The sequence below is a fragment of the Sardina pilchardus genome, chromosome 3 (genome assembly GCF_963854185.1).
Source record: "Sardina pilchardus chromosome 3, fSarPil1.1, whole genome shotgun sequence".
In the NCBI taxonomy this organism is placed as follows: domain Eukaryota; kingdom Metazoa; phylum Chordata; class Actinopteri; order Clupeiformes; family Clupeidae; genus Sardina; species Sardina pilchardus.
In genome coordinates, this window is record NC_084996.1 from 22,322,802 (window position 1) to 22,345,884 (window position 23,083).

A 23,083-nucleotide genomic window follows, 5' to 3' on the forward strand; every position below is an offset into this window, starting at 1 on the left:
ATCCAGAACAATAATTTGATTGAAAATATATCCCTCTATCTATATCAAAAAAAGCAGACAGAGAGCTCTGACTGTTGTGCAGATTGTGGAGCCACCAGGTGACATGGATCTACCCCTAATATCTTGAAGAATCACCTGACATATTCTTTTGTGGAAACGGCCACTGGACTTTGTTCAGTTCCTTCAGCCGTGGAAGCTGAAGACTGTCAGAACCCATACAGCATAATGCTACTCTTGTGGGGCTACATGCCCAACAAGTTTCGTGCACCCCGGTCTTTCAGTGTCCGGGAAATCATTGACGGAAATTTGCTCATGCGAAAAAAAAGAAAGAAAAAAGATCTAAACCTATATGACCGTCGCTTCACTGCGTGGCGCGCAGTCATTATAATGTCAATAAGTCAACAATATAAAACGCTTTTTAACAATAATGTAATAAAGAATTCAATTAAAGGAATATTTCGGTATTTTACACTTTAAGCCCGTTTTCTGTAGCCTATTGCCTAGCATGAAAACGAGTGTTTGACACCGAAATCTCGACGATTGAGCCTGTGTGTGCATTTCGGCACCTTTAGAATGTTCTCTGTATGGCATTGCTCCCTATGTGCATAAACTATTCTGTCCTTAAAACACCCCTAAACGTTCGTTTTTTAAAATGTGCAGCTCACCGAGTGGTTACTGGTCTTCAACGATCTTCTATGGCAAGTTTGACAGCGAAATGTAGCTTCAGTCATAGTTTATCAGGGATTTTCGAAATCCCGGAAGTAATTTTTCAGATAACTCACAACCGTGTTTGCCTAATATAACACAACAGAATTTGAATTTCGCTGCGAAACTTGCTATAGAAGATCATTGAAGACCAGTAACCACTCGGTGAGCTGCACATTTTTAAAAACGAACGTTTAGGGGTGTTTTAAGGACAGAATAGTTTATGCACATAGGGAGCAATGTTAACGCCATACAGAGAACATTCTAAAGGTGCCGAAATGCACAAACAGGCTCAATCGTCGATATTTCGGTGTCAAACACTCGTGTTCATGCTAGGCAATACAGAAAACGGGCTTAAAGTGTAAAATACCGAAATATTCCTTTAACAGGAGGTTATAACATTAGGTTAGCCTTCATTTCACAGGTCCTGAAAATGTAATAATTCCCCAATATTGTGATAATTGAACACCACACCACCCATTTCTTGGCTTCAAGAGGTGATACTGTGTAAGCAACGCAAGCTCGAGAGCTCTAGCCCACCAACAGGTCAAAGTTGGACATGTATAAATGTTCATTAACTTTTGACCTGTTCATCCGTTTTTTCACAAATGTATCACTGGAACCCTTGGGCCAAGCTGAGTTCAACACATCCTTAATGTCGTTTTCAGCCATATTGGATTTTCTGCCATCTTCAATTTGGTCCATCACCTTTAAACGGATATTCCATCATTTGGGGAATTAAGCTCTTTTTTTTTTTACCTTGTTCCTGTTCAGAATTCAGCTGTTCTGTGAGTCTGGGAATACAACTATTAGCTCCAACCAAGTATAGATCATTGAACTGATCATTATTGAGGTCCATAAAGACATGGATGGCAGAGTTTGGTGTGGATGAACTTGACTGGCCTGCACCTTGATTTAAAACTTGGTTTAAACTTCTGACTTCAACCCAACAGAACACCTTTGGGATGAATTAGAGCCGAGACTGAAAGCGCAGTCTCCTCATTCAACATCAATGTATGACCTGACAAATGCACTTCTGGAAGAATGGTCAAAAATTCCAATGAACACACCATGAAACATTGTGGAAAGAATTCCCAGAAGAGTTTAAGATTTAGCTGCAAAGAGTGAACAGAGGTAATATTAAACCCTAGGGATTAAGAATGGGATGTTACTTAAGTTCATACAGTATGTGAGTCAAAGCAAGTGACCCAATACTTTTGGCAATATAGTGTAGCTTGAGCTTAATATGCTACAAGTTACTTTTCACTGCCTGTCCTGAATCTTCATGAAAAGAATAAATGCTCTGGGTTGGTGCTTGCTTTTAAATAGTTCTAATTTCACCATGCTAATGATAGCTAGCCAATTTGTCACCACTGATATCATAGGCAGTAAAGTCGTTTAAACATTATTTACAACCTTGTTGTTTGCAAAAGGAATTAATGACTTGCACAAAATGTTTTCCTTATTGCTACCACTTAAGCGTCAACGGGATTTTGACAATGTCACAGATCTCTGCTCTGATTGGCTGTTAGCTGCTTTACAACGAACAGTGGTTAGTGAGTAGGTACAAAGTCAGAGAATGCACATAGCTTACAATTTATTAAGTTTGTAGACTTCAGAAATGTACATATTGGCTAAAATGAATGAAAAAAAAATATTTAAAACTATTCAGCAAGATTTTTGCTCAATATGAGTATGAAAATTGACAGCAGGTTTAAGGAGTTCAGAGAGCCTTTTGAAGTCATGTGGAACAGCACTTCCCCTTTACTTAAATTTGATCCAAAGGCCTGCTGCATCTCCCACATCTTCCTGTTCAAAACCTAAACGGGCCGCTATTTACAGCCTATGTACAAGCAAATAAACTACGCCACCTGACCTGATCGGCTGAAAAGAATGCCAGAGATGTTTCATGCAAATGTTATGCCCAAGCAAAATGTCTTTATATACTTTGCTGCTTTAAATGTACATGTTGGTCCTCTAGTCTTGCTGTTGTTTGAGTTCAAGGTTTAAATCAAGACTGAAAGTGGAAGAGAAATATGCCTACCTGAAAGGGAGAAATAAAGACAAGAAAAGTTCCCCAGTCATCCAAAACAATTATTTATAAGACTAAAAGTCCTGGATTGAAAATAATAAATCTGTTTCCAAAAGCGTACTGAGAGCTCTGACCATCGTGCAGATTGTGGAGCCACCAGGTGACATGGATCTACCCCTAATTTCCTAAAGAATCACCTGACATAATAAAATATTCTTTTGTGGAAACACCCACTGGACTTTGTTCCAGTTCCTTCTGCAGTGAAAGCTGAAGGATGTCTGAGCCCATACAGCAACAGTGCGGGGCGGGTCCACAGTGGGGAACCTGACATTCATTTTGTTTGTGTCTATCATGATCATGATGCCTTTGTTCACTGACAATCATACAACCATACAAAACCCCCCAATTAATAACAAATTAATGAATAGGCCCAGAGTTAAAACGATATCAGATCCAGGGGTTCAAGAGTAAAATGTAATGTGGAGACAGTGTGGAAATACTTTTTTAACAGTGTGGAAATACCTTCTAATAATGTGTAATGTGTAATTCCAGATAATTGTTAAACTCTATTATATATATTCATAGATATATACATTGTCGATATATATATATATATATATATATATATATGGTTGGACCTAACGTAAACAGGATGTGGGTCCGTCACTGATTATGGTCCCCTGGAAACATTTCCATTCCTCATTCTGTTGTCATAGTTTGTAGTTCTTCATTTAGTTTGCCGTTTGTTTTCATCTATTTTGCAGTTTGTTTCCATATTTGCTTGTGTTGTGAATATTTACAGCATTTTCTGAGTTTACAGGTGTATCTCTGAGTTTGCTGGTGTTTTTCTGACGTTGCAGATGTTTTTGAATATGCATGTGTTGTTTTTTTGTAAATCATTGAAACAATAAAAGGGGAAATATCCAACAGGGACGAATACTTTTCCAAGCCACTGTAAATCAAACCCAGTGCTGGTGGTGATATGAAACGCTGTTGTATTGCAGTATTCTCTACACCCCCAAGTGGCAAACATAAGTAAAACCCATAAAACTCAAAAATAATAAAGGTGACTATAAATGGCTCCTACATTATCATATTCTTGTTGACATTTCAAGTTCATCAACTTTTCACTATTTGGTGCATGGTTTTGATTGTTTTGTTGATTTTCAGTTTTGTCTTTACCAACTCAAAATACAGTATAAAGGATGAACACAGAGAATGAGGATTTTAGTACGCTCTTGTTTTATTGGTAGTGTTTCTGACTTGACATTACAGACAATCTGTGACAAACTGCAGGGTAAAGCCTGCCTTGTGCTCAGGTAAATCAACAGTCATGGATCAGGGGTTTCCACACCTCCTTAAGCGACGATGGAGGAGGAGGTGGAGGAGGACACCACCATTCCATCAACCAGCTCCTCCGTCACTGTCATCACTCTGGTACGTGTTGTGGACACAGATGCTGCTGCTGCTGCTGCTGCTGCTGCTGCCTCGGCTGCTGCGGATATCGATGCCGAATATGATGTCGACAGCGATGATGATAAAGCTGCAGAAGACGATATGGTTCTGGAAGAGAGGAGAGAGACAGTGGTCACCAAGAGTGTATTGGTATTGAGTTTAATCAAGTGTAATTCAATTAAAATGTGGTCGGGTACTTACGAGTATGAAGAGGCGGCGTATGCGTCTCCGTCGAGCAGTCTTCTGTACTCGGCGATCTCCATCTCCAGTCTGGTCTTGATGTCGAGCAGGATGGAGTATTCGTAGCCCTGGCGCTCAAGGTTTCCGCGGAGGGCAGCGAGCTGCTCCTCCAGGCTGCTCACCTGTACCTGGAAGCCGGCCAGCATGCTAACGTAGCGGGTCTGTGTCTCTGCCAGGGTGACTTCCATGGACGCTTTCTAAGACACAAACAGAATAAAACAAGTCAGTAAGTCATATAAGAGAGTCATTGCATCCCACATTTTGAATATCATTACCGCTGCTGTTATTAATAATCTTGTACCGTTAATGTTGCAATCCCATTGATATGGGATAGCCTACTGTAATAATAGCCAACTATAAATAGTTATTGATCTCAATTATGAGCTATAGGCCTATGGCCTACAAATTATTAGGATATCTTAGTAGGGCTATAGGTCTGATATTGTTAACCATAAAGTTGTTTAAATGCCCACTCACCATGCTGATGAGGCCTTGCAGCTCGATCTGTAGCGCCTGCACTGTGGTCCTCATGGACGTGACTTCTGAGGAGGACGTCTGCAGGACAGCTGTGCTTGAGAGGACTTCTTTGCTGAGCGCTTCCGTCTGCAAACAAAAGAAAGGAAACACAACAATGTCAATGTGGCCTTCATTTTGTTACTGTAGAATTGTTCTTCTTGGCCTATTTTTAATAACTGTTAATGGATTTAGATGACACAAATATACTTGATTTGAATAACAAACAGTTGTTGATATTAGGCTAATAACTTCTTTGTTATGTAGCAGGTGTAGCCCTATAGGTCTAGGCTACTCACCTTCGCCTGGTACCAGGCCTCCAGTTCCCGTCTGTTCTTGACGGCCACAGCCTCGTAGTGTTCACGGACGCCGGCCAGGACTACCATGAGGTCGTCCTGAGGAGCAGCGTCCACCTCCACGTTTACTGTGCTGCCAACTTGTGCGCGAAGAGCCAGGAGATCCTGCGGAAAATACCATGAGGATGATGGAGATGCATGATAACGACCAAGGTGGTTGTGCTGAACTTTACACAAGCAAAACGTTCCATGAGTGAATGAGCATAAGTAAGTAGTAGCCCATCAAAGAGAGCCCATCACATGGAGATATGGACAAGGCAGGTAGAAACAAACCTCCTGGTGGCTCTTCTTCAGGAAGGCGAGTTCGTCCTGGATGGCCGTGATCTGCAAGATAAGGTCGGATTTGGAGAAGGTGAGGTCATCCAGGACCTTTTTGAGTCCAGCGATGTCAGCCTCCACGGAAAGACGCATGGCCTGCTCTGCCTCGTATCTGAAATCATAAAATAATGAATTATCAATAATTATCATTCAAATGAAGTTGTCAAGATGCAGAATACTTTGTATGTGTAGAGGCTGCCTGCATGTGTATCTGCATCTGGCCACATACGCATACAATCCAGTAGAGGGCACTGCAACCTTAAGTCAGACATCTGCAAGCTTCTCGCTGATAACGGAGTACGATTTCATAAAACTTAAGAGTAGAAGAGGGATAATACTCACTTGACTCTGAAGTCATCAGCAGCCAGTTTGGCGTTGTCGATGTTCAGCACAGCGACTCCTTTAAAACTGATGATGCCCATAATCTTTAAGTAATATAAAAACAATCGTATATTAGGTAGAGCAGGTAATACAATTATGTACATGTTGTTAATGTAGGCTATTTAAAATTAATTTGACATGAAACGTAAACGACGTGCATGTAGCCTAAAGATAAAAGTGTTCATTAACTGTAAACCGTGAGTTTGTGCATAGACTTCCCAACACCCACCTTGGTCTGGAGGTCACCGATGGTGGCCATGAAGCCAGAGAAGTCGTGCACAGCAGGTCCGATCTTAGCGTCCAGGAACTGTCTGATCTTCAGCTCCAGCTCGGCGTTGGCCTTCTCCAGAGAACGCACCGTGGTCAGGTAGGCGGCCAGACGGTCGTTGAGGTTCTGCATGGTGAATTTCCCATTGCCCATCACGGCCTCGAAAGCTCCACCACCAGCAGCCAGGCTGAAGCCACCGCCGCCGCCGCCGCCAGCAGCGAACCCGAACCCTGCGCCACCACCGAAGCCTGCGCCAGCGCCAGCGCCAAACCCTGCGCCGGCGCTGGATATGCGAACTCCAGCTCCCCCCGCTCCGCCGTACACACTGCCGGCCCGCATGACGCTCAAACGAGCTCCACCTCCGGACAGGGAGAGCCCAGAGATCCCCCCTGCGATGGATGATCCGGAGGACATGGAGATGCGGCTGGAGATGGCTGCCATTGTGAGTGGAGGCTACTGATGCGTCTCAGAGCAGCTCAGAAGTGATGCGAATACGGACACGCAGGCACTTTATAGGCTGCAGAGAATGTTAGGCTAATCCGTGGAGTGTATTCCCAGTGGCTTTACTTGAAGCATCTGAGCGATTCTGCTTCAAATGTTGAGAGGTGTTGCCGGGGGCAGTTTTGAAAGTTCACTTCGCATTACTGAGTCAAGTGTTCAAAGTAGCCTACTTATCTTGCGACATATTGTCCTGTTACGTGAACGTACTTATCACAAGGACAAAATGGCCTGCGATAGAATTACAAGACATTTGATAGGCTACAGTGATCGTAATGTCCAGAGAAGTTATATGTTGTCAAATTCTATGTTGCGATTACACGAGTCATTCAAAACAACTACGATGGAGTGTGTAGAATTATTATTATTATTATTTTAATGATATTGGAGGTAGGCCATGATTATGTTTAGCAGACTGAATAAAAACAATTATCTGAATGTTCAGGTAATCAGCTGATGGCCTATAGAGTAGGCCTACAATTGGATAATAATGTAGCTGCCATGAAACAAAATGATAGATAGATAGATAGATAGATACTTTATTGATCCCCAAGGGGAAATTCAAGAATGCTAATTCTTGGTTTAATTAATTCAAATGCTAATTTTGCATGAGACTGAAACTGTGTTCCATTGGATTTTTGCACTTCTACCACTTTTTACAGTGAGACCTTCCTGCTTTACTGTAATATAATTGAACTCTCCAGGTCCCTGTCGTTAGGATCCTTCCATCATCAGAAGTAGCAAAATGACACAACACCCATTTTGCATAACCTTGATTGAATGATGCCCCATTTAGACCACTTTGTCTCTTTAGCTGAATAATGTGACACACGCCTGGTGACCAAAGCTGAGTGCACAGTGCACTGGATCAGGCAGATGGGCATGGGACACCTCCTGTGGGGCGATCACACAGACACATCTGACATGGGACATGCTTTACAATATGGCACACAGACACATCTGACATGGGACATGCTTTACAATGTGGTACACAGACACATCTGACATTGGACATGCTTTACAATATGGCAGACTGTGCACTGATGACATGGGACATGCTTTACAATATGGCAGACTGTGCACATCTGACATGGGACATGCTTTACAATATGGCAGACTGTGCAGTGTGCACTGATGAGGATCTTTTGTACATAACTAAAAACGGATAGATAACTAGAAAAGCACTCAGAGAGCACAGACATCCGCCTGTATTGTTCTTTCTAGGTTGTCATATATTTGAACCTAAACTATTCAGATTGCCACCACGTGGCCATACCATGCCATTACACCACTAAGCTAAATACATAAACGCCTCAGGAATCCCGACGGAATTACAGATCACTTCAAAAAATTTTAATAATTTCTTCCTTGGGTCATGTCTGACCTTCCCTGAAAATCCATCCATTACTTTTTGAGTTATCTTGCTAACACACAGGCGAACAGACAAACGCCGGTCCCCGATGAAAACATATACCTCCTTGGCGGAGGTAAAAAGAAAATAAAATTCTGTTGGATATACAGTGCTCTCTACATTGGCACACCTAGTAAAGTTGAGTAAAGAGGTATAGGAGATGGCAGTTTATCTTGGCCTCACAATGAGAACAATGAGGGAAAAATAATTTTGAAGAAAATCATATTTATTTTCTAAAATATATTATTAAAAAAAATATTTTACTACATGTACCATAATTATTAACACCACTGTATACAGTACTTTGTAAAGCCTCCCTTTGCCGATAAATCAGATGTTAATCTTCGACGACATCCCCCGAAGATAAAGAACAGAAAGTAAGAGATTTTAGAACATTCCCCTGCACATAATCCCTCCAGATCGACCAGATTCTAAGCGCCTCACTTCTGCATTCTCCTCTGTGGCTCACCCCACTGGTTTTCTGTGGAGCTCAGATCACAGGACTAACATGGCCACAGCAGAATAATGATTTTGCCTGCAATTATTTAGATACTGTATGTTAGTCTGAACTGTAAATTGGCCGGGCCGAGGCAAGAGGAGGGCTAATTTGCAGCTGAGAGTTCAATTTAAATTTTTAAAATCGTCTGATAAAGCAAAGACAAGGAGACACAGGGGAACAAGACTGACCGCACGACATTAAAGAATGTTCTGTTCCATGAAAGCAGCTCATTTTTAGTGAGCACTGTCGCTAATCCTAAGTGAACTTTAGAATGACGCCCGCAGCAATACTGGAGCACCTGAGGCATGATAGCTGGGATGCTTCAGAAGTCATACAGGGCACTCCGCGGCTCCCACGCGTATTAGAGGTCTCTGTGCCTCCAGCTTTTGGTTTAATTCAATCCTTTAAAAAGTGTGTGTGTGTGTGTGTGTGGGGGGGGGGGGGGGGGGGGGGGGGGGGGGGGGTAGGTTAAGGGTTGGAGCAAGGTGCAATTGTGTTTCAAGTGGGGGCATTGCCCCAAACCGCAGTGATAGCAATGCCCATGGTCAAACCCATCTTGAGTATTTGTTGCAAGAAAGCTAAATTTTCCATTTCATCTGACCATACACTATCCCACAAGAATGCAAAATTCTAAATCATATCGGCCCTGTTTCTCAACCTCCTTGTTACGATAATACCTTGGCTGAGCCTAGTTCAGTGAAGAGACAGAGACCAATGTACAATGCGTTTATCAAGCTGAACTCTCATAATTAATTATTAAATGAATAACCAGACCAAGTTTTTAAAAGGAATAGTGATATATTAGTAGCATGGATCAATATCATTTATGATAGAACTTAAGTATTGGGAAAAAAAACTGATCTGCTGACTGATCCGGTCGCATAGCTAAATAAATAGGCTAATGGATTGAGATGTTTGATAAGTTTGAATGAGTATTGTACCTGGCCCTACAAAGGGTCAAGGAGTAGGCTGGATCACATGCCCCCATTTCCATGCCCCCAGAGTGTAGCACCTCTTCTGTTGGCTGCAGCCTCAAGAAACAGAGATCTATGTGAAAAATCACCAGAATTCTCCTTTAAATGCGTAGCAATAGATACTGATTGCTGATATACCAGTACCAGTGAATACTGATTGACCAGTGACTGGACCTTTCAAATGCAGGTGTGTCTTTATATTACACATTCACTCAGGCAATCTCCAATTGGCAGGACCGCTGTTGATTTAGGTCAGTCACTTTATGGGGGATGAATATTTATGCGTTGTGAATTAATTATTATAAAACAAATTGAATGGACAAAGATTCCATTTATTAAGCAATAAAAGAGGAAATGTCCAACGGAGACGAATACTTTTGCAAGCCACTGTAATCAAACCCGGTGCTGCTGGTGATATGACACAATGCTGTATTGTTGCGTATTAGTGTTGGAGTGTATTGCCGTTTTGTATGCTATGGCTACAGTAAAAATCCTATCTCTCCACCATCCACACTGTTTCCATTAATCCATGAACACATGTTCATATACATAACACCTTTCCATTCACGTGATTAACACCAAGAGCCGTATAGAGAGATCTGCAGGTAACTAGGGAATCGAATGGGTGGCATGCTGGATACCAATATTTCGCTAAGGGCTTTTTACATATTGACAAATGTTGATGATCACATTTATTTGCCTGCTAATAAATAAATGAATAAATCAGTGGCTTATTTCAACATAGCATATTCGCCCCATAAGGTTCCACTATAGAGTCATCATCTGACCTTGGCACCCAACATGGCAGTGTCAGGTACCAACTGCTAATACCCAGTGCACTACACCCCCTAGTGGCACAAATGAGTGAAACCCAGTAAACATTCAAATCATGAAGTTGAGTTTAAATGACATGACATATTGCTGACATTTCAAGTTCATAAACCTTTTTCCATTAGGTTTTGATTGTCTAGCTGATTTTCAGTTTTGTCTTTACCAACTCAACATGTAAAGACGAACACAGAGAATGATCATTTCAGTGCATGGGCTCTTTATTGGTAGTTTTTCTGACTTGACATTACAGATAACCTGTGACAAACTGCAGGGTAAAGCCTGCCTTGTGCTCAGGTAAAACAGGTCAGTCGTGGATCAGGGGTTTATTCCTTGGTGGAGGCACCTTCTGTCAAAGCAAGATCAAATGCCACACAGTTTCAGTCTCATAATTTGCAGCTGAATTATTTTCCAGTTGTACACAATTGTGTCAGCTTGGACCCACAGTGTGCAGTAGGCCAATATTCAGATAGCTGAGTTATTGTTTTTTTTATTATTATGATTGTTGTCTGCTTAACATAATCATGGCCTACCTACAATGACTGCACAATATTGTGTTTGTAGGTCTCTCTCTCCACAATATTGTGTTTGTAGGTCTCTGCACAATATTGTGTTTGTAGGTCTCTCTCTCCACAATATTGTGTTTGTAGGTCTCTGCACAATATTGTGTTTGTACTGTAGGTCTCTCCACAATATTATGTTTGCAGGTCTCTGCACAATATTGATCGTAGGTCTCTGCACAATAATGTCTCTGCACAATATTGTGATTGTAGCACAATATTGTTTGTAGGTCTCTGCACAATATTGTGTTAAGGTGTCTTGAACGACTCTGTCAATTAAAAATGTGTTGCATCATACTCATGGGAACATAGAATGCCTCACATTATACATTCACAAATATCTAATCAATTCTTTTGCGGTCCATTTGGAATGCCCTTCTGGTAATATGTGTAAATTCACACAACATGCAGGCCCTACTTTAATGAACACCACTAATACCACGTGAACGTGAACTTTAAAAACTGCTCTTGGCAACATTGGATCACCTGAAGCAGAATAAGTGGGATGTTTTCGAAGCCATGCATGCACTCAGAATTAAGCTTCTCTTGTATAAAAGGCCTGTGTGCCTGAGCTGTCATCACTTCTGAGCTGCTCTGAGAAGCATCACTAGCCTCCACTCACAATGGAAACCGTCCGCCGCGTCTCTATTTCCTCCGGAGCATCCATGGCAGGAGGGATCTCTGCCGGCATCTCTGCGGGGATGTCTGCTGGGATGTCTTCTGGGCTCTCCGTGTCTGGAGGTGGTGCTCGTTTGAGCATCATGCGGGCCGGCAGCGTCTACGGCGGAGCAGGAGGATCTGGAGTCCGCATCTCCAGCGCCGGGGCAGGGTACGGCGCAGGCTTCGGGTTCGGCGGTGGCGCAGGGTTCGGGTTCGCTGCTGGTGGCGGCGGCGGCGGTGGTGGCTTCAGCCTGGCTGCTGGTGGTGGTGGAGCTTTCGAGGCCGTGATGGGCAATGGGAAATTCACCATGCAGAACCTCAACGACCGTCTGGCCGCCTACCTGACCAAGGTGCACACCCTGGAGAAGGCCAACGCCGAGCTGGAGCTGAAGATCAGGCAGTTCATGGAGGCTAGGATCGGACCTGCTGTGCACGACTTCTCTGGCTTCATGGTCACCATCGGTGACCTCCAGGCCAAGGTGAGAGTGACGGAATGTTTTGTGTCAGTGCCAAAACCCCACAGTTTAGGCCATTTATAGTTTTACACACATGCTGCAGCCTACATCATGGATTAGATGAATGTCTACAGTTTACATAATTGTAGAGGCAAATCATGTATGCAGTTTCATTACCTGTTACAGTATCTAATCTTGTTGTTCTTTATCTTTTGTACTTCAAGATTATGGCCATCATTGGTTTCAAGGGAGGAGCTGTGCTGAGCATTGACAACGCCAAACTGGCTGCCGATGACTTCAGAGTCAAGTGAGTTTTATCCCTCTACTACTAAATGTTTTATTCAACTGTCTTCCATCATCAGCAAAAAGCTTGTTTGGAGGGGAGCTGTTGTAGACATTAAAAACCTACCGGTAGATACCGCATTGGTCCAGAGCATATGACAATAGCGCCGCCATCTTTCTGGTGGCAACAATCAAACAGCAAATCACCGGAGGCCAATGGAGAGACAGATGTTTCTGATTGGATATCAGACAGTGGTCTCTGCTTGCCAGCAAGTGTTGCCCACAGACAGTGAGCTGTTGCCCCCAGCAATGTGGCGGCTGCATTGGCTTTGCCACCAAATAGAACTCGATGGACGATGCGGTATCTTGGTTTCTAACATCTACAGTTGTGACAGCACAGCACAGGACACCATGGGTGCCTCTCATTTGGGCTTTTATACGTCCACTCTCGCTCCTCGGGCCTCCATCCTCACTGATCTACATAAAGAATGATGGGGCGGCAACAATGGGATAGTCTATCCAGTGTTAGCTATAGATCAGTGGGAACGCCCCTCGAGGATCGAGCATCGAGGATCGAGGATCGAGGAGAGATGTTGAGAGGCACCCCCAAGACAGATAAATGGGGTCTGATTGAAGGTCACAGTGCCCCCTGCTGGATGTGTTTGTGGCCAGATGCAGAGACACATGCAGCCAGCACAGACACATTCACTCACCCCAGCACAGTGTCCTGTCCTGTTAGTCGTGATCTTCTCATTTAGACTAAATGCTTTTTACACTTCAGATTTGAGGCAGAGGCGGCCATGCGTCTCTCCGTGGAGGCTGACATCGCTGGACTCAGGAAGGTCCTGGATGACCTCACCCTCTCCAAATCCGACCTCGCCATGCAGATCACATCCATCCAGGAGGAGCTCGCCTTCCTGACGAAGAACCACCAGGAGGTTTGTTGCTTTACAAACATTTCCATGTGCATATATCCTTGTGGTCCAAACTACAGTTTGTTTCTACTCACTTGCATGGACAGTGCCACTTGTATGAAAGTTTCAATATGATCACCTTGGTCATCATCATCATCTTCACCCATCTTCTCTCATGATGTCTTCCTCAGGATCTCTTGGCTCTTCGCGCACACGTTGGCAAAACAGTTAGTGTGGAGGTGGACGCTGCTCCTCAGGATGACCTCTCCGTAGTCCTGGCTGGCGTCCGTGAACACTACGAGGCTGTGGCCGTCAAGAACAGGAAGGAGCTGGAGGTTTGGTTCCAGGCCAAGGTGAGTAGAGCTACCTAAGCATGGAGCAAAAGTTGATCAGAACATAAACTACTGTAAGAGTTTGTAAACAATGTAAAAACCACTAACATTAATAACTAATAATCAATAACTGTTAATTATTAGTATAATTAATAACTGTTTGTTAACAAAGACAATTTAAGCTATTATCCCAAAATTAATATGGCTTATTGTGTTATCTAAATAAGTTAACATTCAAACTCAGAAATACAGCCTATACAACTATGCATTTTCTTTGCCTTGTCCACAGACGGAAGCGCTCAGCAAAGAAGTCCTCTCAAGCACAGCCGTCCTGCAAACATCCTCCTCAGAAGTCACGACCATGAAGAGCACAGTGCAGGCGCTACAGATCGAGCTGCAAGGCCTCATCAGCATGGTGAGTGGGCACTTTAACAGTGTCATGGTGATAGGTGTACACCTCTCCTAGAAGATATTCTGATCATCTGTAGGCCCAGGGTCTATAGCTCATTATTACAGTTTAATAACTAGGCTTTTATTACAGTAGGCTATCTCGTATCAGTCAGATTGGAATATTAATGGTAATGTGCAATATTATTATTAACAGCAATGGTATTGATAATTATAATGTGGGATGCAATGACTCTCCTATATGACTTACAGACTATTTTTCTTCTGTTTGTGTTTTAGAAAGCCTCCATGGAAGTCACCCTGGCAGAGACACAGACCCGCTACGCTAGCATGCTGGCTGGCTTCCAGGTACAGGTGAGCAGCCTGGAGGAACAGCTCGCCGCCCTCCGCGGAAACCTTGAGCGCCAGGGCTACGAATACTCCATCCTGCTCGACATCAAGACCAGACTGGAGATGGAGATCGCCGAGTACAGAAGACTGCTCGACGGAGACGCATACGCCGCCTCTTCATACTCGTAAGTACCCGACCACATTTTAATTGAATTACACTTGATTAAACTCAATACCAATACACTCTTGGTGACCACTGTCTCTCTCCTTTCTTCCAGAACCATATCGTCTTCTGCAGCTTTATCAACATCGCTGTCGACATCATATTCGGCATCGATATCCGCAGCAGCAGAGGCAGCAGCAGCAGCAGCAGCAGCAGCAGCAGCAGCAGCAGCAGCATCTGTGTCCACCACACGTACCAGAGTGGTGACAGTGACGGAGGAGCTGGTTGATGGAAAGGTGGTGGCCTCCTCTTCCTCCTCCTCCATCGTCGCTTAAGGAAGTGCTTCCTTCAAGGTGGAGACCCCTGATCCATGACTTAACTGCTGATTCACCTGAGCACAAGGCAGGCTTAACCCTGCAGTTTGTCACAGGTTATCTGTATTGTCAAGTCGAAATCATTACCAATGAAATAAAAAAACAGCAAAATGATCATTCTCTGTGTTCATCTTTATATGTTGAGATGGTAAAGAGTGACAATCAACAAGACAATCAAAACCAGATGGTAAATCTGCTCTACAAAGCAAAAAGGCTGTAACTCAGAGTGCAAACTGAAAACAAAATGACCTTAAAGTAATTGTAGGTGAATTACTGGACATGTGAAGGTTGTGCTACTTTACATACATTTATTTTTGGGAAATATCAATCTTCACGACAACTTGAATGTCATGAAAATTATTATAACTCATTTTTGACCAAAATGCAGTTACTGCCTTTTTGCTTTGTAGGGCAGAATTTCTTTAATAAATGGAATCTGTCCATTTAATTTGGCCTTTTTTACAATAATTTACAAACACCCCCTCTTTAATGTTTTCAAATTTCTACAAAGTAATGTTAATTAAATAAAATATATATCATGCAAAATATGCAACTGCATAAATATTCATCGCCCTTAAAGTGACTGACCTAAATCAACAGTGGTCCTGCCAATTGGTGCTAAAAAGGCTCACAAATAGGGAAATGGGAAAAGACACCTCCGTCTGGAAGATCCAGTCACTGGTCAATCAGTATTCTTGATTATAATTCCACCATGAAGACAAAAGAACATTCCAAACAACTCAGAGAAAGAGTTTTTGAGGGGATGGATACAAAAAATGATCATCCTCTGGAGTTCAGTGAAATACATCTGTGAGGCTCTGTCAATTATTACAAAGCTCTGAATGGCATAGCACCATGTCTATGTGCTTTTAATATCTTATCAACCACAACGGAACCTTAGGTCTTCCAAAGGTAATGTTTAATTGTGGCCAAAGTGCTCCACAAGCAAAGTGGAGAAGCTGCGTTTCTCCATTATGCATCACAGCTGTTATTACAGGGTCTTCCTATTTTCACTGCACTGGTTTTATTACAGTTGTTGCATCTATCTCTTTCCCATCCTGTGAATTCTCATCGTTACTTAATTCTAAATATATGATGTTTCATTTATTGGTTTGTTTTTTTGTTTATATTACTATTATATTTTTTCTTCTTTTTCTTTTTCTTTACTATTGTGTTAGCACTCCTGTGGAGTGCATTTCATGTTAATCAGTTTTGTGTTCCCGGTCAGTATAGTTGATCATAAATCCATAATAAGACATACAGTATGTATACACCTTATGTTGTTATGGGCAGCCGTGGACTACTGATTAGGGCATCGGGCTTGTAACCTGAGGGTTGCCAGTTCGATCCCCGACCAGTCCACGGTCCTTGAGCAAGGCACCTAACCCCTCACTGCTCCCCGCGCGGCTGGTTGGGCAGGCAGCTCACTGCTCTGGGTTGTGTGATTCACCTCACTGTGTGTTCACTGTGTGCTGTGTGTCCACTAATTCGGTTAAATTGGGTTAAATGCAGAGAACTGAATTTTCCTCACAGGATCAAAAAATTATATATTCTATTCTATTCATTCTATTCATCATTTAATTAGCTTAAGTTCTTGTGAACATTACATGTTTTAAAGTTCTATTTGCTATGTATGGCCTGTAGGCCTCATTGACCTGAACTCATACAAGTCATTTTTTTAATAAAGAATAGCATAATATATATATATATATATATATATATATATATATATATATATATATACTGTATATATATCACAAAGTGCTGTATGTCCAAGATTGAAAATTTTCCACAACTGCACAAAATCACACCTTTTGTTTTCCCCATCAAAACTTACCGGTATGACTTTATTTGTAAAGAATGAACATAGGCCCACAATTACACATGAAATCGTTTAACCATGCTTAATATTTGAGCATGTAAGAACAACAACAATGTAACAACAACAACAACAACAACAACACACTCCTCCTTTCGACTCTTACAGTTGAGGCCAAAATTATCAGCACAACACTTTTGATTTCTAGTGACTAATAGTCAATAGTGTGCCCTTTCTGAGTCACAACTGACAACAATCTCTTGAGTAGTTCTTTGGCGCAGGTTTCCTGAGGGATTTTGCCCCATTCTCTCATTGCGAATTGTTCCAGCTGATCCAAACTGCATGGTTTCCGAACATGGACATTCACTTTGAGCACCCGACACAGATTCTTAATTGAATTGAGGTCTGGGCTCTGTGTGGGCCACTCCAGGACCTTGGTTTTGGTATCCTTGAGGAACTGTTAGACCGATTTTGATATGCTGTGGGTAATTATCTTGTTGGAAGACCCGGCGACGACCTAAAGCTAGACTACAAGCCGGTTTCTGCATATTATCCTTAAAAATGTGCATTTTCTTTTTTTATGATGCCATGCACCCGAGCAAGGTTCCCTGTGCCTGAGGCTGCAAAACAGCCCCACAGCAGCATCCTGATAACTAGAAATGCAATTCCAAGGAATTACCAGTGCATGAAAATGCAAAAATAGATAGATAATGTAGCTATGGTTACTAAGGTGTAGCTAGGGTAAACATGGTGGTTGCATAGTTTACAGAGAGTTGATAGTGTGAGGGTAGACAGTTTAAAGATGAAACATTCCAGTTCTAACTTAACTAATAATTTCTATTCATGTTAAAATGTTGATTAGCTAACTTAGCTAATGATTTCTAGCAGTTACGCTAAAAATGTTAATTATGCTAGCAATGCTAACTTTACTAACAATGCTAACCAGGTTGATTAGCTAACTTAACCGATGATTTCTAGCAGTAATGCTAAAAAGGCTAACTATGCTAACAATGCTAAATATGCTAACAATGCTAACCAGGTTCATTAGCTAACTTAGTTGATGATTTTTTGCAGTTATGCTAAAAATGGTAACTATGCTAACAATGCTAACTATGCTAACCATGCTAACTAGCTAACTTGCTAGTGAGGACTTTTATTTTGAAACATTTGTTGCTAGGGTATCCATGGTGGCCACTATCAGGAAACAAGAAGTTACTGCAGTATAATCATGTTGGTTGCTATGGAAACGGTCATAAACACTTAATTTTAATGGTTGCTATGTTGGTTGCTAGGTACATGGAGGTTTCATGTAGTTGACTGGAGGCATAGTGGATGATAACTGACAGTTGGAATGGTTGAACAGTTCAATAGTTGAGTAGTTTCAATGGTTAAATGATTTAATAGTGTATTATTGCAGTGAGGACTTTTATTTTGAAACAGTTGTGGACAGAGGAAACAGTTTACAGGATATGTAGTCTTCTGAGAGACTGTATGCTTAAAGCCAGAGAAACTGACAGTTGGTGCCCAGGTGGCCAGCCACCTGGCGTAAGATTCTAATTGCTGCCGTGATGTCATAATGAGCAATGTTAAGTCTATGGGGAAACAGCTCAATGTTAAATCTATGGGGAAATCGTTTTTTAATTCATAGTTTAAAAAGTATAAAAGTTACAAAGTTGAAAAATACAAAGCACACATGGCATAAGCAAGACCTACGCAACAACGTTTGAATGAAGTTTCTACGTTAAACGGTTGAAGCTGAATTGCGAGCGTTAGAAGAAGAAGAACTAGAAATGCAATTCCAAGGAATTACCAGTGCATGAAAATGCAAAAAAAGATAGATAATGTAGATATGGTTACCAAGGTGTAGCTAGGGTAAACATGGTGGTTGCATAGTTTACAGAGAGTTGATAGTGTGAAGGTAGACAGTTTAAAGCTGAAACATTCCAGTTCTAACTTAACTAATGATTTCTATTCATGTTAAAATGTTGATTAGCTAACTTAGCTAATGATTTCTAACAGTTGTGCTAAAAATGCTAATTATGCTAGCAATGCTAACTTTACTAACAATGCTAACCAGGTTGATTAGCTAACTTAACCGATGATTTCTAGCAGTAATGCTAAAAATGCTAACTATGCTAACAATGGTAGATTTGCTAACAATGCTAACCAGGTTGATTAGCTAACTTAGTTGATGATTTTTTGCAGTTATGCTAAAAATGCTAGCTATGCTAACAATGCTAACCATGCTAACTAGATAACTTGCTAGTGAGGACTTTTATTTTGAAACATTTGTTGCTAGGGTATCCATGGTGGCCACTATCAGGAATAAAGAAGTTACTGTAGTAAAATCATGTTGATTGCTATGGAAACGGTCATAAACGCTTAATTTTAATGGTTGCTATGTTGGTTGCTAGGTACATGGAGGTTTCATGTAGTTGACTGGAGGCATAGTTGATGATAACTGACAGTTGGAATGGTTGAACAGTTAAATAGTTGAGTAGTTTCAATGGTTAAATGATTTAATAGTGTATTATTGCAGTGAGGACTTTTATTTTGAAACAGTTGTGGACAGAGGAAACAGTTTAACAGGATATGTGTAGTCTTCAGAGAGATTGTATGCTTAAAGCCTGAGAGAAACTGACAGTTGGTGCCCAGGTGGCTGACCAGCTGGGGTAACATTCTAATTGCTGCCGTGATGTCATAATGAGCAATGTTAAGTCTATGGGGGAAATTATAATAGTTTTTAACTAATAGTTTAAAAAGTATAAAAGTTACAAAGTTGAAAAATACAAAGCCCACATCGCGTAAGTAAGACCTACGCGACATAGTTTGAATGGAGTTTCTACGTTAAGCGGTTGAAGCTGCATTAAGTGCGTTAGAAGAAGAATAATAATAAAATGCCTAGGAAGAACAGTACAGTGCATTTTCATGCACTGTAATAAGAAGCCTAGGAAGAACAGTACAGTGCATTTTCATGCACTGTAATTACCCACAGCATATCAAAATCGATCTAACATTATGGGAGCTGTGTTCTTAAGGCCAGTTCAAACCAAAGATTCGCGACGGTCTGAGACGGTTGCGGAGAGCAGTTGCGGCGGTGTGAATCAAAAGTTGCAAGCAGTTGCAAGCAGTCGCTAAACATTCAACATGTCAAATCTTAGTTGCAACTTGCAGAGTTTTAGAACGTTGCTGGTTTTTAGAATGTTGCAGCTCGTCTCGTCGCGGATCTTGTGTTTGAACTGGCCTTTAGGGTTGAAAGCCTCTCCCTTTCTTCGCTAAACATAAGTGACATTCAGGTGCCCAAACAGTTCCAGATTAGTCACATAAGACCAAAGCACAGACTTCCAAAACTCATCTTTATCTCTCAAATGTTAATGGGCAAACCTCAGTCTGGTTGTGATGTGCCACTCTTTGAGTAAAGGGGTTCTTCTGAGACAATGGCCCTGAAGCCCACCTGCTTTTTTCAAATCGGGTTATAATGATGGAAACATGACATTTTATCTAGGCTACATTTTCATTTTTTAAAAAGGCGGCTTATTAAACATGATGTCTGGAATGCTTCATTAGAATGTATTACTTTTTAATGTGTCGAATGGTGGGGGTATGAGAGCTGAGTCAGGAAGTACATTAGAAGGTGGTACGTGGGGGGGAAGTTTGGGAACCGCTGCCGTGGGATATTATAATAGTGGACCCTCATGAGTTATGAAAGCTCAGCTTTATAAGCACAAATACAGGCATTGTACACTGGCCTCTGTCTCTCCTACTGAACTAGGCTCAGCCAAGGTATTACTGTACGTACCAAGGAGGTTGGGAAGATATGATTTTGAATTTTGCATTCTTGTGGGATAGTCTATATGGTCTGATGAAATGAAAATTGAGCTTTTTGCCAACAAATACTCTGGGGTGGGTTTGGCATATCATGAAGAATGACCATGGGCATTGTTGCAACACCCCCGCTGATCCTGAAACGCAACTGCATTCCCCCCCACTTGTTACAGGATTAAGTTAAACTAAAACCTGGAGGCACAGAGCCCTGAGCATGGGCATAACAAGAGGAATGAGCCTGGGCATTACAATAGCTGGGCTGGGAGTGTTTCAACATAAACATAATGTTTAACATAATTGCATTCCCCACACATTTCAACATACCCGCTATCATGCCCCTGGTGTTCCAGCAACACTTAAATGCTACATAGTAAAGTTCACTCAGGATTAGTGACAGACAGTGTTCACTAAAGTATGTTGCTATCATGAAACATTCTTTAATGATGTGCAGCCAGAGCCTTGTCTTGTTTCCCTGTGCTTCCTCGTCTCTGCTTTTTCAGACGATTCTGGAAACGTATACACTATGTATACTATGAGGTTTCAGGATTTTTTTGCCAACCATAGAGCAACCCCCTTGAGTCACGATATATTTACATTTTACTCCGCCATTGTAAATAGCCTACTTATCCTGGCTTGTTCCCCCTGAACACAATGAAAATGCTTTAGATGTGGAGGTGAAAGACTAACAACAGGCAAAAATGATCTTCAAAGAGTTATATCCACAAGGCAATGTTTCATGAGTCTTGTGAGATGTCTTCCGGCCATTGTTCTTGTAGTTGCATGGCTGGTTCTCTCTTTAGCAACTCGTTACATCTGCTAGGTGAAAGATTCCCCTACAGTATAACAAGTTGGTTTACCATCAAATTAACTTCATAAAGGTTAAATTAAGGTGACAAGTCTGCATAGTGTGTACCTTTAAAACGAACTCTCGGCTGGAAAATAACTCTTCTTTTGCTCTCCTCTGCTGTGGCCATGTTAGTCCTCTGATCTGAGCGCCACAGCAAACCAGTGGGGTGAACCACCGAGGAGAATGCAGAAGTGAGGCGCTTGGAATCTGGTCGATCTGGGGATTATGTGCATGCAGCAGAGTGTTTTATAATCCCTTGCTTTACGTTCTTTATCTTTGTGAGATGCCATCGAAGATTAAGATCTGATTTATTGGCAAACGGAGGCTTGACGAAGTACTACATACTGTGGCGTTAATAATTCTGGTACATGTAAAATATTAATCTCTTTATAAAGTATTTTTGTTCAATAAATGTGCTTTTATTCCTTTCAAGAATGCATTTTCCCCTCACTGTTCTCATTGTGAGGCCAAGATAAACTGCCATCTCCTATACCTCTTTACTCAACTTTACTAGGTGTGCCGATCAATGTACTGTAGAGCAGTGTACTGTATATCCAACAGCATTCTTTTTATAGTACAAAAGATCCTCATTAGTGCACAGTCTGCCATATTGTAAAGCATGTCCCATGTCATCAGTGCACAGTCTGCCATATTGTAAAGCATGTCCCATGTCAGATGTGTCTGTGTGCCATATTGTAAAGCATGTCCCATGTCAGATGTGTCTGTGTGCCATATTGTAAAGCATGTCCCATGTCATCAGTGCACAGTCTGCCATATTGTAAAGCATGTCCCATGTCAGATGTGTGTGTGTGCCATATTATAAAGCATGTCCCATGTCAGATGTGTCTGTGTGCCATATTGTAAAGCATGTCCCATGTCAGATGTGTCTGTGTGCCATATTGTAAAGCATGTCCCATGTCAGATGTGTGTGTGTGATCGCCCCACAGGAGGTGTCCCATGCCCATCTGCCTGATCCAGTGCACTGTGCACTCACTTTTGGTCACCAGGCTTGTGTCACAGGAGTGTGCATGTGTCACATTATTCAGCTAAAGAGACAAAGTGGTCTAAATGGGGCATCATTCAATCATGATTATGAAAAATGGGTGTGTCATTTTGCTACTCTTGCTACTCTTGAATTTCCCCTTGGGGATCAATCTATCTATCTATCTATCTATCTATCTATCTATCTATCTACTTCTGATGATGGAAGGATCCTGACTACAACAGGGACCAGGAGACAGTTCAATTAGTATAATAAAGCAGGAAGGTCTTACTGTAAAACATGGTAGAAGTGCAAAAATCCAACGGAACACAGTTTCAGTCTCTTGACCAATTAGAATTTTGTTTTTATGGCAGCTACATTATTACCCAATTCTCTGTCACCTTGAAACTGAAAAGCAGTGTAGGCCTACAATAGGCCATCAGCTGACAACCGGAATATTCAGATAATTATTTTTTATTTAGTCTTCTATGCATAATTACAGCCTGCTAACATTGTGCCATGTTTGCACAATAGTCATTATAGGTGTTGGTGTAGGCCGGTGTTAAATCTCCCTCAAAAGAGACTCATGTCTTGCTACATTAATATTTATGGACAGAACTTCTCTGTACATTACAATAACTGTGTTTACAAATC

General features: G+C 41.7%; 1 protein-coding gene and 1 pseudogene across 1 annotated transcript; one reads left to right on the top strand and one right to left on the bottom strand.

The window, feature by feature from the left end:
* Positions 1 to 3,973: 3,973 nt before the first annotated feature.
* Positions 3,974 to 6,889, bottom strand: LOC134077072 (keratin, type I cytoskeletal 13-like). The gene is made up of 7 exons (XM_062532457.1): positions 6,230 to 6,889; positions 5,962 to 6,044; positions 5,575 to 5,731; positions 5,245 to 5,406; positions 4,910 to 5,035; positions 4,394 to 4,629; positions 3,974 to 4,300 (listed from the first exon to the last, which is right to left on the bottom strand). The coding sequence occupies exons 1-7, from the start codon at positions 6,707 to 6,709 to the stop codon at positions 4,096 to 4,098; spliced, it is 1,449 nt and encodes a 482-aa protein (XP_062388441.1). The 5' UTR covers positions 6,710 to 6,889; the 3' UTR covers positions 3,974 to 4,095.
* A 4,895-nt stretch (positions 6,890 to 11,784) lies between these two features.
* On the top strand, positions 11,785 to 15,037 carry LOC134077073 (keratin, type I cytoskeletal 13-like; annotated as a pseudogene).
* Positions 15,038 to 23,083: the final 8,046 nt, after the last annotated feature.

Bases quoted from the DNA above. Each gene is read 5' to 3' on its own strand.
- LOC134077072 (XM_062532457.1), bottom strand. From the start codon at position 6,709: ATGGCAGCCATCTCCAGCCGCATCTCCATGTCCTCCGGATCATCCATC. The intron at 5,407-5,574 runs GTTTGTTTCTAC...TATTTTCCGCAG, and splicing joins TGAAGAAGAGCCACCAGGAG to GATCTCCTGGCTCTTCGCGC. The intron at 4,630-4,909 runs GTGAGTGGGCAT...TTTGTGTCTTAG, and splicing joins TGCAAGGCCTCATCAGCATG to AAAGCGTCCATGGAAGTCAC.